Source organism: Pseudopipra pipra, chromosome 9, assembly GCF_036250125.1.
Source record: "Pseudopipra pipra isolate bDixPip1 chromosome 9, bDixPip1.hap1, whole genome shotgun sequence".
Classification (NCBI taxonomy): Eukaryota; Metazoa; Chordata; class Aves; order Passeriformes; family Pipridae; genus Pseudopipra; species Pseudopipra pipra.
Genome location: NC_087557.1, coordinates 22395643 through 22414394, shown reverse-complemented (window position 1 = coordinate 22414394; position 18752 = coordinate 22395643). Strand labels below are relative to the sequence as shown.

Genomic DNA, 18752 nt, shown 5'->3' with positions numbered 1-18752 from the left:
TTGGGGTCCCTGTCCATGCCCCAGAACCTTTCTGTGCAGCTGCCCATTGTGTCCCAGATGACTTCCCAGGTGACTCACTCAAATTTAGCTCTGCAATAATCTTTTCCTGAGGTCCCACTGAATTCTGTCGGATCTGGAAAGTGTGGGACAGTTCTGATTCCTGTCTAAAACCAGGGAAATTGGGCTGACAACAGCTCTAGAGTCCATGGGAAAGTCAAATCTTTTCCTTTCATGCATTGTGAAATCTGAGAAACAAGAAACTCTTAACTCACGAGTTCAATTTTGAAGCTTTAAAAAGAAAATCAGGAATATCTGGGTTTTTTTCTTAATGACTACTGTGATCACATACACACACACTTACTTCCAGCAGGTCCAGTTTTATCTCTTGATGCAGATGGGCCTACACTCGTGTCCAAAGTGGTTGTAAATCTCTGTGAATGCAAGGAAGAGGCTGACAAGGGGATTCCTGTCACCACAGGAGTGTCCTCACTCTCACACCTCTCAGCTGGCTGTACCACCAGACCTGTGGGCCCAGAGTGAAACTGCCGATTGCACAGGACCGACAGCACCCACAAGAGTGACCATCATCACAGCACCCTGGTGCTGCCCTTCACAAGTCAGGGTTTAGAGAACCAGCCCAAAAGGCTGGGCAGCGACTCAGCCCTCCAGAGAGTTTCCCAGGACATGCTGGGAGTACACAAAGTATTTTATTTTGTATGTTAAGTGAGAGGACACTTCGTGTTCTCAGTGCCAGACACAGAATCAGTGTATGGTACACAGGTTCCAAGTGCTTACTCCAAGGGCTACATCTAACCTGGCTGAACACCAGGCCCTTTGCTGGCAGAGCAACAAGTCTCTTCCAAAAACCAGCACTAATTACAGCTGCTCCCAAGGCCCTTATAAACATCAGGTCCCACTTCCCAGCTCTTGCATTTCTTTTTCTTTCAATAACAGGATTTTTAAAAGAAAGAAGTCAGAAGAGTCTGCACATTAGAACAGTCTGATAGGAAAATCATAATACTTGTAATTCCCTGAGATTTTTTATCTCGCACATCTCAGACAGACTCCAATGGTATCACCTGGCAAGGAGCCAAAGGAGCTCTGCTACTAAACCAGCACGATAAGATCAGTGCTGAGTGGAGGAAACGCCAACAAAAATCTCCCACTTTTCCCTGGATTTTCATCCAAACAAACGAGTATGTCACTCTAGTTCCCCACTCAACAAAGTCTCAGTGCCTGAAGGCTGGCCCCATCCTCCTCCAGTAACAAAATGATTAAAAGTGCAGTGTATTTTCTCTGAGTCACTCCCCACCCCACTACTCGTCTATGAGGCCTCAACCACTTGGTGGAACAATAGATTTTCACATGGCACAGCTTTCTAGGCAACTGTCTGCATCACGTGCTGGAACTAACGATGGGAAGAATCAAAATTAATACTATTGCACCACTCACAGAAGATGCCTTTAAAAGGAGACCCACAGAAAGCATGAACTGAGAATATTCAATGCCAGAAGACTAAGCACCAGATCCAGAGAGCTGTTTAGGCACTGAATTTCCACGGACGTCAATGGGAATTAGGTGTCTGAATACCTCTCTGGATCAGATCTTTAGTAAAGCAAACTCTGAGGCTTGATTTTTCAGTAGTTCTACAGTTCCTATAAATTCTTCATCACCTCCTTTCAGGAGCAGGTCCTTCAAAGGAATGTCTAGGAGAGTCATCACACATTCATCTGGCTTGAAAATAACCATCCAGTTCTCAAAGCAAACAGGCCCGATCTGATAAGTACATAAAAAAAAAAAACAAAACAAAACAAAATACCACCTTTTATGGCATTGTTCAGGTGTCACTGTTTGGCTTCCTAGGAGCCATTTAGCTCTATGAATCTCTAAAGCAAGATCCTGTCTCTACTTATACCTTATGGAGTGGTAAGATGGTAAGAGGCATCTGACAGCTACTGCATTGTGGAAGAATACCTGATGGACACTGGCTGCTCCTTAAAACTTACAGATTGTTTTCAATTAACACAGGCATCATGGAATTTCACTGGCTCTTAAAACAACAAAAAACAAAAAACCCCAAGCAAATTCAAGAAACATGTCCACAATAACATAAACCAACAAACTGACAGGGTTCTGTAACTGAACATCTTTAAAAGAGACTGAACTTAGTGGGCACCAAAGGGAAATCACTTGCCTCATACTGAAATATAAATCAAAGATACCACCCAAAGGAAAGGGGAAGGAAAAAAAGGCCCTTGTGATGACAGTTCAGATTGAAACTAATTTGCCCACTTGCAGAAATTCAGAAAGTGTTTGCTCTTGATTTTTCATCCCCACCATATGGCAGCTACTTTCTCCCAAAGCACACACTCACACTGTTGTGGGCTGTTGGAGCAAGACAGCCAACACTGGGAATAGCCACGTCCCGCGGTGGCACAGCAGGGAACGGGCACAGCGGCCACTCCACAGGGTGTGCAGAGCCCTAAGTACACACACAGACACAGACTTGTGTCTGGCCCAGGGACTGACAGAAGGAGAAGGTGTCACAAATATAAATCTCGGGCTGAGGAGCCAAAGAACTCAACTGAATTTTAGTCACATGGGTATCTCTCAGTTTCCCTTGGCTGCCTCGATCAACTGTAGCCCAGAGTTGTAAAACCTGCCCACAGCTGCTCTGCTCACCCCCAACCTGACGTTTCACACTGTGACTTTATGCAGGCTTGTTTGGATCTAACAAGGTCCTTATTTTTCTACAATGCAGGAAATAAGGAAACCAGCCATCAATTATTAGAAGCGCTGCAGATCTGAGCCGTGTGGCTGTAAAACAGATTTTTCTTTAATGAAACTGAGCTGGCATTTGCCAGAAATAACAAGTGCCCAAGACCAAAATGTAAATCAAAACTAAAGGAGAGTTTTCAAAACTTTGAATCATTGGTAGCAACAGACAAGCTCAGAAGGAGGTTGGTATGATTTTGGAATGTCTTAAAAATGTGTGACTAATATGACTTCTAAAGACATTATTTGTGAGTTAGTATTTCAGTCTCCCCACAGAAAGAAAACATCATGACCAGAGAGGGCCACAATATTTGCTGTAATAACTGTGTTAGTATGTCACTATTGCCGGGCTAGGAAGAAGGCTGAGCCTTTGTTTTCACTTCAGAAAACAAAGAAAGGGAAGACATTAATGTTGAAAAGCATCAGTGCCTGGTAAGAGACGATTACAACCATTATGCTTTCCCTGCATGTCCCGGTTTTAAACACAGCACTTGGTTTTAGTTGGTCTCAGCCCAGGTCCTGGGAGACAGCAGGTTCCATCACACATCTCTGAACAGACTTGTCTAGTCAAGGAGGAGTGGTGCTGTTTGCTGAAGAGAGAGACATAACAAGAGGAAAGACAGGGCGGGTTTGGAGGAAACATTAGTTGCTAGTGATTCCCTCACCATAACTACTGTCAAAACTGTGTCACTGTGGCTCTTCCTTCCCAGCCTGCCTCCCACTCTTTGTCATGAAACCCAGACTGAGGGCTTCAGTTCGGCCTCAGCTGGATGCCAGGCTCACAGACTGCAATGCACAGGGTACATGAAGGAACAGCAGCACCAAGTCTGGCAGTAGGAGATGGCCTGGAATCCAATTTTCACAGATTGCAAGTGGAAGCCCTTGGAATGGTCCAGCTTGTTCATCTGCCATTGACTGCTGCTTGTTCAATTCTGCCATTGAACACAATTGTCCATGGTTGAAATGAATCATTTCTTCCACAGGAACATTCAAACCTCCCTCAGCCACTTCAAATACCAGAGCTTTTATCACACCCTTTGCTAAGCTGTGCCAGGGTTAATTATTCTTGCAGTCAAAATCATCTATCTTTCCTTCTTGCTTGACTTTTCCCTGTTTCCAGCCATTGGATACCATTCTGCACTTACCTGCACTCAAAAGAACCCTTGAGTACCCCACTGTTCTGCATTTACCTGCACTCAAAAGAACCCTTGAGTACCCCACATTTTCTCCTCTGGTGCATCTCCAGATTGCCTCTAATCTTCCATTAGTCCATCAGTACCACATACAGGTCAGCATCTTCCAGTTTTTTCAGTTCTTCTCCAAGTTCTTTGATTTTTCAAAGCCATTTAAGAAAGTCTGAGCATTAATCTATCTTCCTGCAGCTAGAGTGATAATTAACAGGACAACATCACTTCTCTATGCTTTTTAAAAATGTATCATATCACCTTGTACCTCATTAGATATTTATTTTCTCATACTAATGGAATGTGACATCCCAATTCTTTTCAGTGTCACTGCTTTCCAAGACATACAGCTTCCCACCTATAAAAACAGTTTATATCCTCCATGCCAAGGTACTGCCTCATATGTCTGATGGCATGAAAATACCTGTTGTCCAGTTCCTAATCACTGCTTAAGAAATCCATGTTGCATGCCAGTCACTTCCTAATTTTTATTAAATAAAAATTACTAAATAAAAACATTCCCTTAATTTGAAGTAACAAACTTTACTGGCAGTGGATTTCTATATTCTGTGAGGATTTCAGCAGAAACTATTAGATAACACTGGGAACAAAACTCAAACTTTCAGAGTTGTATACAAAATAGTCACTGTACAAAATACTTCTATGTCGTGTGCATCTCAATTTCTATCAGTAACTCACTTTTTACTCCTTTCAAAAGGCAACATTATTGTTTTCTATACCACTATTTTTCTGCCATTATTGAATGTGACTTTTCAAAATGTATCCCAGCAATTTAAGTTTACTCTACCAACACATTCACCTCTGTCAGACTCTCTCTCAGGCTTGTTATAAAACAAGAACTAGTCTGATAACTCCTAAGAAGCAGAACAGCTTCCTTCAGCTGCTCTCTTAATGCAAATTTCTGCCATAATATATCCCTAGTTATAAACAGCCTAAACTCCACCTGGACCATAAGGATGTAGATATGACCAACAACTAAAGGCTGCAGGACTTCTGCATGGTCAGTTAATTTTCATATTTGGAAAACAGGATGCACTGCAAACGAATAATAATTCAATGTGAGCCTAATTCAGTATCAATAAGGCTATTTCCTTCTTCAGAACAATGGTTGGCATTTTCTATCCCCAACAGGCAATCATTTGTTAGCAATGGCATGTCCCCAGAATGCCACAGAACATTTCACAACTACTCTGCACATAAAATCAATCATTTTCCATGCCCAGTTGTCCCACCACTGGCTCTCACAACTGTTGCTTGAGAGCCCTTCACTCAGTCTGGTTTTTATTGTGTGCCTTCTCAGTGTTTTCTTGACAAACGAGTGGCCAGAAACACCAACCTTAGACAAGGAGAGATCTGAACTTCGTTAAGCAAATCAAAGAGGATAGAAGCCTTGAATATTACAGTTTGAGAGATCTCTTCTAATTCTCTGGTGCCTAAGCAGTTGATTGTGGGAATTCAAAATGTCACAGGAAAGACAGTCGCACCCGAAGAGTTACATTCCACAGTCAGCCTTCCATCCAGCCTGTGTTTAAAAACTCCAGTGATGAATAACTCACAGCCTGTTTGGGCACCAGATATCAAAAGCTCAGCGTACTCCTAGATAGTACCCTTCCTAGTGTTGAGCCCACACAATCCCTGTGGAAGAACAGACCAATCTAGAAGAGATAGAAGGTGCTGAAGATCAGGTGCATTTCGGACAGTATTTAGTTACCAACAGGGAAAACCTAAAGCCACACTCAGCTTCAGAAAGGATGCAAGAGGAGATTTTCTCCTGTACCAGCAGAACAAGACCAGTGCCTCTGAAGAGTGTGTGGGCACCGTGCACACAAATGACAACTCTGATCCATAAACTGGTCAATCCCACGTTTAGAAGGTCTTTCTCATATATAATTTATACTCTGAATCAGGGTTGCTCATCAAACTAGCAAATGCTGCAGTCAGCAGCCTTCACACTGGAACTTGTATCCAGTCTCCCATATTGTTTTCTCTAGTGGTAGTTAGTGTCATAATTCACTTTATCTAAATGCTAGCTGGTTATGAGGCTATTTTTCACCGAGTTTTCTCTCATTTTACATTATCTAGGCTCCAAAACAGCCTCCCTGTCTCTTCAGAGGGACTGCCTGCTGCCGAAACATCTACCCCACGCATAAAACTTCTTTATCACCTCTAATGTTTACTGTTCTTAATTTTCAAGTCTCCCAGCAACTTCTCCAGCAACTGATAAAAACTCTATTGTTGGCATTAACACTAACCCTTCGCAAGGAAAGTTCCCCAAGCATGTTAGTCTCATTTTGGGAAACTTAACCTGGGTACCACTGAAGCAGCAAGTCTCTGTAAAACACTAGTTTTTCACTCAAACTTGCCAAATAAACTGCACTTGTAGCCAGTGCCATCATACACTCAGGCTCAAAACACTACTGATGATTAGTCATTCCAGTGGTTTGCTCTCACTTTCTAGATTTTGGTCTCCTTTATATTAGCTTTCTATGACTAAACTTGCAAAACATACGCACTTGTTAAAGTATTCATGGAACTGGCAAATGTATAGGTATAAAAGTGAATTTTGACAAAGCAGTTCAAGTACTCATGCCAGCAACCTCTGCCTAACAGCTTCTGACAGGATGCAGTAAGAGAAAGATCTGGTGGTACGTATAATGGTTCCAATAAAAGCCAGCCAAATCACCCTGACAGATATGGAGTGTTTATACATTCAGCAGACCAAAAGCTATTTACACCAATTGCCACACTTCCACATATTTAGCCCACAACTCAAACAAGTTACAATCCTTTCTATATACTTAAAAATAAATGAACAGCGCAGTGGCACAAGGTAAAGGACATGCCAGGAAGCGAAGAGAGTAGAAAGAAAAAGTCACTGAGACTCAAGGACAGAGAAAGAGCAAGTGGATTCTAGGGGTAAACATCCCCTTCAACTTCCTGCATACCCATTCAAATCAGAGAGATGCTGAAATGGGTGGGTACCTTTGTTCTGAAAGGAGAACCACTCACATACATCGGCTGTAGCTTATCCCCACAAAAATATGACGAGTCAGCAGACCCTCTCAAATAGCTCAAGAACTTAAATAAAAGGAATACAGGCCAATTTGTGGTGACTTGGCAAGAGGAAAAATAAGAAGCAAACTGTTCAGATTAAAAACGTGAGACATCTTTTTCTTTTGCCAAGTGAACTCAGCCCATACTTACAGGACAAACTTTTATGTGTTAGCCCTCCACAGCCCTCAAGTCTGCCTCCTTTTCATCCACTCTTGGATTTAAAATGGCGTCACTTCAGATTTGCACCAGAGTTAGGGACAATGGAATCGGGCCAGCTCAGTTTCAGTTGAACATAAACCAGCTCCGATGACTTCAAGGAAACTGAACATTACGAGAATCAGATATCCAGAAAGGAGGAATTTACTGTTGCTTTTTCTTCTTCAAGTCCTGGGAGACGGTCTCAGCTGCGTGCAAAATCTGTTCTGTCAGAGTGACGAGGATCTTGGGAACCTTGTAGTAGCCACCTGCACCTCAAGCCCACGGGCACACAGTTCATGGGGTGATCTCTACCTCAAGAGCAACAAACCATAAGAGACTTTTCCATCTGCAGGAAGGCAAGAGCAACCCAGCAAATTTTAATACAACAAAACAAACCAGGGGGGGAAATTTTCCTCCAAATAGGTACTTATTGGCTATTTCCAACACAGCTTCTTTAATGTAGCCTCCTTTCCCTCCCCTCAGCATGTCAGATGCTAAAATAAATGGGAGAATTTGTTCCTCTGCAGCAATTCTGCAACTGGCAGCGTAAACCTGATGCCAAGGAGTAAGAAGCCCAACTAAAATGTTCTGTTAAAATCCTTGCTCTCCCAAAGATAACAAAGATGTATTTTGCACTTTTCACCACTCACACTCGGGGAGACACACCACCAAGGGCAAGCACCACGTACTTCGCGTAGCCGAGAGAGAAATGCAGTCCATGCACATGCTGTGTAGAAGGGGTGCAGTGCCACCCCAAGCTAATGCAGCCACATGTTGCATGAACATCCTGCACCACCACCAGATCAGATCTCAAACAGAGCACAGCCACATCACCCCAACACTGCACCTGAACTAACAAACTCTGTCTCTCAGCATAGAAATTTAAGCTGGCCCTGACGGTGTGCAAAACAACTGCCCTGTTTCTGGCTCCAGCTTGTCTTTCTCTACACCATACTCTGATATGCTCTCACAGCAGGAACATCATGAACAGTACAGATGTGCCCCAAAACAAGTGGCACAATCTAGTTCAAGCACCCTTGTTCTTTTCACCCGAAACATTTATATGCTTGGTTGTGTTGGTTGCTGGCACAATCCTCCACCCTTTTTGCCTGTTTGACATAGTGGTTGATCACACTAGCTTTAAACCAGGCATGGCCTTGAACAGAAAGAAAAATTAAAGGTGAACATGCTTTGTGCCACCAGATCTTGGCATCTGAGCTACTGGGCTAAAAGTGCTCGCACACTTTTCCCTCCTGGAGAGAATTTAACACTTGGATCTTCTCTTCTGGGTCTCAAAGAAGCATGGATGGAATTTTCAAAAACATTCAGTACTGGCCTTCTCCTGAAGTCAAGTTCCTGCAATTTCAGCAGGAGCAGCAGGGCAAAGCAAGAGTTATGAAACCTCACATTAAATCCTTTCTGGGATTTTCCCAGAAAATACTGGGTAATAAAAAAGAAATTTCCTCTTTTATCTGTTCTCACTTTAACTCTCTCTTCTCTGTCCAGCACAGACGGGGGTTGGGAGGTAGGCAGGACTTACACAAGGAAAATAAATGCTCTTTTAAGAGTGAAGTAAGTCCTTCTGAATGCAAAGTGCTGCTTTCCTCGGGCACCCTGTCCTGTCCTGTTTAGCCTTCTCTCTTAAGCAACTGCAACTCCAGAGATGTTCCATCAAAGAGCACAACTCATGGTCATTGTGACTGATCGCTCCCTCCCAGTGAAGGATTCAAGTTAAATCAAAGCCAGCTGCTTCAGAGAGGGAAAGGCGGCTAAAAAGAAGTTAAACAAAATAATAACAAAAAATGCAATCTAGAACCTACATGGATAGGAAATCTACTCTTGTATTTCAAATAAATAACTCTTAAGGTATTTAAGCCTCATGCACAGAAAACAATTTTGTAACTTTTTTTAAGTCATCCTCTTGCACTGTTGTTCTGCCCTAATAACTCTGAAATGTGCTACTCATCTCTCCCAGTTAAATATCCTGTTTCACAAGCCCACTCCTAGATATCTGAAACTGCACAGCATTTCTATCTAGCTTTAGGCATCTAGCATTCCAAAGAATTAATATTTAAACTTATTATAAAGGAATGGGGATTGCGTTAAGCACGTAGCATTTAGCAAAACATTCATATTAATAAACTGCTGTGTTGCTTGTTTGAAGCACATTTATCATTCTTTAAACTCAAAAAAAAGATAATGCTCCAAAACTGACACATGTATCTATTTTTCTTCTAATACAATCAAGACTTAGATAGGATTTATAGAGTGGAAACTATTAAATTTCAATTTTTACAATATGCTTAAAATTATAATATCTTTCTTTGCCTAGGGGATTGTTGACTTCAGTATTTAAGTGAATTAATCACAGCAAATTGTGAAAAAGCAGCGAATCACAGCACTTATTTTAAATAATCCTACATCCTCTACCTCTTCTTGGGAAGCGCCTCATGTTAACATTTTTATACATATTATTGCTCTTATATCTCTTGATTATAGATAAATGAATAAAAAACTGCTAATCTGTTCCAAGACATCACTAATTGGTATTTTTCCTCTTATATTAGCCTTTGATTTACACCTCAGATATGTTCTCCCAAGCTAGCACGTGTAATTTATTTACAGCACTGGAAGGCAGGCAAAATACATCATCTACTGTTATACAACCTTCTACAAGGTATTAAAATACCAGGCCCCTGGAGACACACTTCATATAGTTCAGCAAGTTCCAAAATAAACCAAACCACCAACCCCTTAAGCACTTAAAACAACAATGGACATCTGTATTAAAAAGTTAGTTTTACTGTATTTGATGATGTCGCCTTCGTGTCATTTTTCCCTTTGGCTGATATGCAAACAAGAATTAAGATTGCATTTGCTTTCCCCTCGTTCTAAAACAACTAACAACTCTATAGCTCTAACAAAACCCTCTTATCACATACGTAAATGCCAGAATTAAATGCAGTTTAAGATGTTTTGCATTCATTTAACCCTTAGAATAAATTTGATCGTGTAGGCTCAATCACAGTGCTCTTTGCCAACCCACTGTGCAAAATAATCACACATTAGATACACTCAAACATAAGAAGGGTCAGACATAATTATGAGATTTGAAGCAAAACAGTTGCTTAAAAAAAAAAAAAAGAAAAAAAAAGGAACAAAAACAAAAGAGAGAGAGCTCAAGCACTTTGCATTGATTTGACTGAGATCAACCTTGTAATTCCTAAATGTTCCAAACCGTAACAGAACCAAAAATGCAAAATTTGCATCTATTTCCTGCTGCAGCTCTGGCAACATCTCATCTGTTTTACAAGTAGTCCCCTATCTACAAATAACCTTAATCATTAACAATCATTTCATAAAGTCAAACTAATGACCGTAATAAAAAAAAAAAAGAAGTCCTTGTTCCAGGTAACTAGTGAAGCACAGATTCTGAGAACAGAAAGTTCAGGTTCCAACTGAGATTTCACATACAGGGTGCCAGAAATGTAATAGGAGGGGAAGGAAAAAGGGGAATTCTTTGCCTCTATTCTTCAAAGCCTGTGCAGAGAGGTAGGCCCGCGGTAGCCTGCTCTGATAGTTATCTCAATGGAGGAACCGGCCCTTGCCTTTCTTTACACGCCCCATTTAAACGCAATAAAACGGCCTGAGTGGTTTTAACTGGTCGTTCCATGTCACTGTAACGCTCCCTGCTCCCGGGAGAAGATAACAGCTGTGCCATATTCCCAAACACATACTTTTGCTATTGTTTGCACATTTGTAGGCCGAGATTACGCTGTACCACAGCCAGTGAGCTGCCCTTGCTTTGGAACCCTCTATTCTCCGAGTTACATCAGTGTGCTGGGAAACGACGTTTGGTGGCTGAGGGAAAAAAGGCAAACAAACCCCAGCCTATTAAAAGCCATTTCATGCACTGTGAAATGATTACTAGATTGCATGCCTGTTCAGGCCTGTTGACATACACTGATAGAAACCTGGAGTGCAAAATGGAGTGGTTTACATCTATATTCCCCCTCCAATTACCCTGCCATCGACATCTTCAACAGTTCTAAAATCACTAAATAGAAGAACTTCTAGAATAATGGTAATTATGGCACTGAACATGAAAATTATATTCACAGTACTACAAATTTCTGTTCGTAGGCCATACATTATTCCACTTCCTAGCTTACAGATGGATTTAATACAAGCTTGTTAGTGACTCTACAAGCTTTTCCCTGTACGCAGAATAAAGAACTTCTGTAATATCAGGATTGAAATACTGACCCAGCTAAAGTTAGTGGCAAGACTCCTACTGATGTTAATTGTTTAGAGTAAAATTTTGTCCCTCTTATTCAACAAAAAAAACCAAACCACTTCATCGCAGTGAAGTACAATCTCCCAGAAGACACTCACTTTACATTTGGCAGTTTCACTTAACAGAATCTTGAAGCACTTCCAGAACATAATCTCAAATACACTCAAAATCCTCAGTATACACTGAAGAGTTTACGTGTATACAGGATTGATCTCTAACATGCAAATAATCATTTACATACATAATTCAGATACTCTAAGTCTAAAGTATTTGCAGCAGATGAGACTGCTGACAGGAATACAGTAATGTCCAGACTTCAGAACTTCCCAGATGTAGATTTTTCAACTTTTCCTTACTATAAAAGAAGAAAGGGTATTTTTCTTCTCACCCCGCTTAGCCCAGTATATAACAACCTCCATTAATGAAACATTTTAAAGACAGAACAAGTAATTTCTTATTTTTTACTCTATTTCTTCAAGCAAAATTCATATTACAAAATCTCTCCCAATTATTAGACTTATCTGACATTATCTGTTATTCCATATGTCTGCACAATATCACAATGTTAAGATAGACACATTATTTTTTCTCTTCAGTTTTTTCCAACAGCTGTTGTTTTCTCATGAAGCAGAATGAGGATTTTTTGCTTTTATTTTACAAGTTCTGAATGCCTTTATATGACAGGCTGATCATTAGATCTCCTGATTTGTATTTACTAAATATTCTCTACTACGAATTCCTAAATTACAATGGATTTAATTATTAGATACAATTAAACCTCTTTTAAATTAAATCCATGAAAGGCTCATCTTCAATTCAGTGACTCTGATTTTGCAACACAAATCATTAGAAGAAATTCCTTCAGCAGCAAGTAACTGGAAGTTATTTTCCTATTCAAGACAAGTAAGCATTATAGCCAGTTTAAGGGAGAAGACAGCTACAATTTATTCCAAATTACTTGATGCACACATTCTCCAATTTGCAGTTTCTTCTCTTTTCTGCTCTTACAAAATAAAATTAAGCAAAAAAAAAAGACCACGCAATAAAAATGTAGCTCTGTAAGTGCATGTTCTGCTCAAATAAACCTTTAAATTCCTTTTTGTAGCAGAGAGTTCAAATGCAGCAAGCAAGAGAACTAGAGCGAAAATAAGAAAAATTTATTACTACAGCTCTATAAAAAAATTGAGAGAGTTTAGAGATCACCATACCAGTGAGCCCATTCCGTGTCTTCCTTATCAGTTCATATTGTAGTTATCAGCTCTAGGCAGTCCCACTTGCTCCAGTGGGATAATTCAGGTGAACACAGACAAGGTGTCTGAGAGAAAGTGGCAGGATCAGGCCCAAGACCACTCAATACACCCAATAAGTCACACAAGAAGCAAAGCACATGCTTTTGCTTAAGCTCCCAACAGCATAAGCTGTTACTTTCACAAGGACTGTCCCGATAGTCAAGGAAATGGTCACAGGGGGTTTAAATGACAAGATTTAACCTTCCTTCTCAACAGCAGAAGGAAATGAATACATTTCAATACACTGGTCGTATGTTTGCTGAAAGCAGCCACAGTTAACAACAAACACAAAAAAAAATCCAACCCATTTTCCCCTTGTCTGGATAAAAAATACTCTCAACAAGGAAATATCCAACTACTGCAACCCGAAGAGCTTATTGTTTTGCCCACTGTAAGTTAATATCTGAAGTGGTTACTGCAAAGGTCCAGGCCATTTGGATGGTTTCCCAGTGGCACAGCTAACAGGATAAATCTCGTCATTTCTACTGAGTCATGAATTAGGTACACTGAACAAAACTGAAAAAGAATGAAAAGGAGAAGTGTTTCCTGGTAACAACCATAATCAATGCCATTTAAAAACTGAGATATTTGACATCTTTATAGATTACTCTTTTGTCACTACTAAAGTTTCCTTTCCCAAAAGCTGCTTTCCTAGAGACAATAATTATTTTGCCCTGTGTTACTTTCAAAACGGTCATACTGTAGCACGAAATTCAGCAAAACAGAACCAAACCCACAGAATCTCAGGAAAACATTGTAAAATGGACTTCATACCTTATGGTACAGTTGTTCTATGCCCAGCAGATCACAAATGCCTCTAAAAAGCAGTGGCTGTGTGCAAATACTCTGCCCTGTAAATCGATGACCAAGAAAAGCGTGGCACGTATCACAGCCCGTCACACCACAAGGGGTAGGATGGGTGAAAACTGGGTGTTTATTTTAAACAGCTCCCAGACAGAACAAAGCATGAAGCCCAGTTCCAAAATACTAATGTTTCTGGTGAACAATCAACAGCTCCATCCTGCAAACTTTAAACCCAAATGATCTAATTCCCAGAAGTAATCCTCACCACCACCCCTCAAGTTCTTGTTTGGCTGTTCATGTAAAAGGACTTGCTCAGGCACGGAAGCATTTTGCAGGATCATAACTTAAACACTGTGAAGCAGTGGAGTAACACCACAAGAGACATTACAACAGCAGGATGCTTCTTCCCCATTGTGATTACTTCAAAGCTGCCCTTTTTATTAGTGGGGCAGTGTATCATTTTGATTCATTCTTTTTTGAAAAAAAAAATTAGAAAGTAAGGCTTGTTTAGAAAAAAAAAATTTTACAGGCAACTATAAAAAGCGGGTTTGCTCTTGTTAAAGAGTGTCTTTTACCTGCCCTACTTGCAATTTTCAACTGTGGATAAACCAAAACCAGGAGGCACATTCTGTAATCTAACCCAGACTGCAGAGGGAATTACTGGGTACAGGGTACTCTGGGGCTGGAGAACAGGAGACGCACGGCACGATGGTCTGAAATCAAGCTGTCATCAGCTTCCTACCCAAAACCCTTCACTGGGTAAATCTGAGTATTTCCCTCATTCCCACTTCTTGGCTATAACCTGTTATATCACATCCACACGCAGCTGTCCCCAGTCCTTTATCTTCCTGAGAGAACCAGGTTTCTTGGGAGATGGTTTACACTGCTCCTCGAAAGATGCTCTTCTGCACATACACTCTGATTTTTCAGTAAGATCACAGTGAGCAATGGAGTGATTTCTATTATTTCTGTGGAACTGACTCAGAAGCACAGAGTGCAGAGCAGGGGCTGGCAGCTTGCAGTGTTCAGCAGGAGAACTCCAAAATGCCCAAGTGGACATTAAAGCACTTGCCAACACCATATAGGTCAAAAGGAGCAGCACAGCCCACATATTTTAAATTATCTGGCCCAAAATGTTACTTTTTAATTTTCCTAACTCCTCCTGACAATGTCTTCTTCTGGGGGGGGGGCGGGGGGAGGGCAAAACCTAAATAAACAAAGCAAACAAACACAAAAAAACAACCAAACAAAAAACCCCCACCCAAAAAACTCAGCGTTGCCTGTCTTTGGAAAAATCCAACATTACCCATCAAATCACCCTGCTGCTCAGTAGATGAACACTATCCTGCTCATGGATACCTCCTACTTACTCCCATGACTCAAGTCACCCATATGCTGAAGCAACCACAAGGTAACACCCTGGACAGAAAACACACTAAACAAAAACAGCAACAAAACTTGAAACACTTTTTTTTCTTTCCCCCAGTGGCGAAAATGAGAAACTGATCAGTCGGGAAAGATGAATTAGCAACCTTCTCCCATGCCCACCTACATCTACTGTAAGAGCCCCAAGTGTATGGAAATTACACTTTTCCTCTTTCCCTCTCTATGCTCTTGCCCTCTGCAACAGCAAGAGGAATATGCATGAAAAGAGGGGTAAGTAGCTCAAAGGGAAAAAGAAAGAAGAAAAAAAAAGTGCTTCAACAGTTTGCTCGTTCAGGGCAACCCACAGGCAGGATTTTAAGCTGGTATGAACCCTGTCAAGTGGCACCAACCTCACTCGTGGCACCACGAGGGACTCGAACACCGCATGAGTCCCTTCCACAGGCAGCAGTGGCAGCAGCACAGCGGTACTAGAGCTTGTAGCTCTCCTTCATACCCTGTGAATCCTCCTTCTCCCCTCTCCAAACCTGGGTCTGTGTAACAGACCTTCATTTCATTCCTGCCAAACATTAACAACGTCTTTTTTTTTTTCATCAGGAGAGAAGAATTGCAGCATTAACAAACAGAAAAATAAAAAAGGTAATTTATAACCTGCTGCTACACTCTGTCTGTATTCACTGGTGATGAACAAACATATCCTACAGTCTGCAGGACAGACCTAGCACAGATTGAGGTGTTCATTAACATAACTTCATGGCAATGAAAGGTGCCATCACCCTAGGTAACAAGCTCACAAAAGAAAATGTCACTAGTCCAAGGGCATGCAGCCTACTTTTAGTTTTCAGAAGAATGGACAGAACGGGATGCACTGAAAAAATCCCAGTGGGAACTGTCTTAAGATAACTGCATGTACATATCTAAAATAGAGAATGGGAATGAACTGAGAATTAAAAAAGAGAATTACCTTTTAACATTACAGAAATCATTGTTTTAATGCTAATAACCTTAGCTGCACATACGTCTCTGCAAGCGGCTTTGTAGCATAGAGGAATGCTTCAATTCCCTCTGATCCCAGCCAGTGATACCTCAAAGTGATTATTTCAAAATTAGATTTTGATTAACAAATTCCAGCTCAATTAACAAGTTCTAGCTCAAAAAGGTAATTAATAGATTTTTAGTGGGCAATTCCTAACCTAACTTCAGTGCCGCTTAGCAATGAATACATGAAAAATCAGGCATTTGTTAAATAGTAGAATTTGACCTTTCAGGCACCAGGAATTCACAAGTCTGAGGATTCACTGCCTGAATCCAGCATTTGTAACACCTCCTTGAAATACAAACTATAAATCCAAGCAACCGTGGTGAAACTGCTGAATAAGAACCAGGCATTTATTGTCAGCCAGGCGTGCTCACAAACAAACACCCCACACTCACACTCTGGCACAGGACAGACCAGCCCAGTCTTCAGCACCATCCCCAAAACAACCACCTTTGAGACGCGACCGAACCAGCAGCACTCGCTCAGGAGAACTAAAAAAGATGCTTGTCTCGAGATTTCTTACAGAATATTGAGAAACAATCAGCTTCACACTATCAAAGAACACTCTGGTTTATCCTGTGCCTCCAAGGTGCACAGAAAAACAAAACTTTCAAAGCCTGAAGTGAAATTAACAAGTTAGAAAACACCCTGAAGACCAAAAAGAAAGGGGGAGCTTGCTACGCGTTTTATTTGTTTGGGGAATAGTTTTTTGGTGGTGGTAGTGTTCAGTTCACGTATTTTTAAACTCACCCTTCACGCTCTGATGTTTCTGCTGCTGGAAATAATCTTTAGAGCCTCTAGCGCATCGCAGCTCCTGCGCCCTCGGCAGAATCGGGATCCTCTCGAATATGCTGGGTCGCTTGGGGATGAAATCTAGCAGAGGTGCTGACATTTCAGGGGGGCTCTGCTGAGGCTCTGCGTGGTCACCGCCGTTGCTGACAGATACTTTAAAGGACATCTGAGGACTCAAGTGGGATTTAGCAGCGCTGGGACGAGTCGCCCGCGGCAGATCCTTCTGGGGCGCTCCCTGGCATTTGTCGGTCAGCTCGAAGCGGGCGCTGCTGCCTTTCTGCCCCGCGGCGAGCTCACAGTGCATGTCCGCGGGCTGCCGGGCCCCGCGCCGCTGTCCTGCACCGAGCGGCACACGGGCTGTCAGCGCGGGCTGCCCCAGCCCTCAGCCCTCACCCCTCGCCGCCTCCCGCCTCAGCCCCGCGCCGCCAACGGCCGGTAACCGCCGCCCGTGCGGCGACAGGCTCAGCCCGCACCCCGCAGCCCTCAGCCCCGCAGCCCGCCCGCCTCAGCCCCCGCCCGCTCTCTCTCTCACGCACACCGGCCGGACGGTGAAGACCCGGCGCGCTCGGACCCCGGCGGCGGCTCGTCTGTGAGGGACGGGGCGGCCGGCGCCGCGCGTCGGCTTCGCTCCCTCTCTAGGCAACACCGCCGGGCTGCTCGGAGCCGCTCCCGGGAAGGCGAGCGCGGCCAGAGGGGCGGGGAGGGGGTCCGGCACACGGGCGAGCTGTGCGGAGGCCGGTGCCTTTCAGCTGAGGCATCCGAACAGCGGCCGCCCCGGCAACGGCGGACGCGGCGGCGGCAGGGCGGGTTCGCCACCGCCGGGCTCGCCGCGGCCCCCGGGTCACCGGCCCCGCAGGGAGGGAGGGGGAGAGCCCGGGCGGGCGCGGTGACAGCCGCGCCCCCGCGCTCCTACCTGGGAGGGGCCGCCCGGGGGGACGCGCTGCCCGCCGGGTTCCGCCGCCGCGCCGGGCGCATGGGCTCAGCCCCGCTCCCCCGCCGCAGGGCCGGCTGCCAGAGCGCAGGCGGCCCGGGCCATTACCCTGGCGCGGCGGCGGGGCCAGCCGGGGCGGGCAGGGGGAGGGCTGTGCCGCCGGGGCCGCCCCTCGGGGCTTTGACAGCGGGGTCCGCCCGCGGGCCCGGCCCGGCCGCCCCTCACGGAGCAGGGAAGGGGGTGCGCGGGCACACCGTGCTTGGCCCGGCCGGTGGCAGAGGGTGAGCGCTCCCTGCGCACCGGGCCCCGCACCTTCCCAGTGCCCACCCCGGCGGGGAGAGCTCCCTGTGCTCGTACACTTGCCTCCCGAGGGGTCCGTGATTTCCCTTCCCGCTGCCCTGCTGCCCTAGGCCTGGTCCTTTCCCCTCTGCCCACGGGTGTGGGGTTGCTGACCCCAGACACCCTGCTCACGGGTCCGGCGGCCCCGGCCCCGGGCACACAACCGCGTGGGCACCACCAGCCTCCCCGCCGCGGAGCCGCCGGCAGCGCCCTATAAACAGCTCGTGTGCGAAAGCCACAGCCGCTGCAGCGTGTCATGGAGAAGCAGCGGGAGAGAGCAAAGCCTTGCCAAGGGACTGGGCCCGGGAAGCATGAGATGGGTCAGAGGTGGGTACAACCTGGCCAAGACATCTCCCCGATGACGCAGTTCCAGGTGCACTCAGTGCTTCTGTAAAAAGTGGCCATGCATCACTCCCTTCCTGCCCTACAGGTGCAGGAGCTTGCCCGTGCCAGCAGAGACAATTAAACTAGCTCAGAGCAAGCACCACAGCACTGTGACATTTGTGCTGGCTCCTCCTGGGCCAGCTCGGGTCTGGAAGCAATCTAGTTGGGTTTATTAGCTTGGGCCTGGTTCCAAGCAAATGCAGGCTGAGCCGCGATGTGCAGCTTTGCACCAGCAAGCTTTACCAGCCCACACTTTTCTGGC

At 44.1% G+C, this 18752-nt stretch overlaps 1 protein-coding gene across 3 annotated transcripts in view; it reads right to left on the bottom strand.

Moving 5' to 3' along the window:
• GLIS1 (GLIS family zinc finger 1) overlaps window positions 1-17876 on the bottom strand; it is a 183072-nt gene extending 165196 nt beyond the window's left edge. Inside the window, exons 1-2 of one of the 3 annotated variants that reach the window (XM_064665176.1) lie at window positions 17750-17876; window positions 16795-17172 (exon numbers count right to left, since the gene is read on the bottom strand). In XM_064665176.1, the coding sequence (XP_064521246.1) occupies window positions 16795-17140 (346 nt within the window). In that variant the 5' untranslated portion in view covers window positions 17141-17172; window positions 17750-17876. Of the gene's footprint in view, window positions 1-16794; window positions 17247-17372; window positions 17494-17749 lie in introns of those variants that run through there. The other 2 variants (XM_064665175.1, XM_064665177.1) reach the window with 2 other exon arrangements.
• Window positions 17877-18752: the final 876 nt, after the last annotated feature.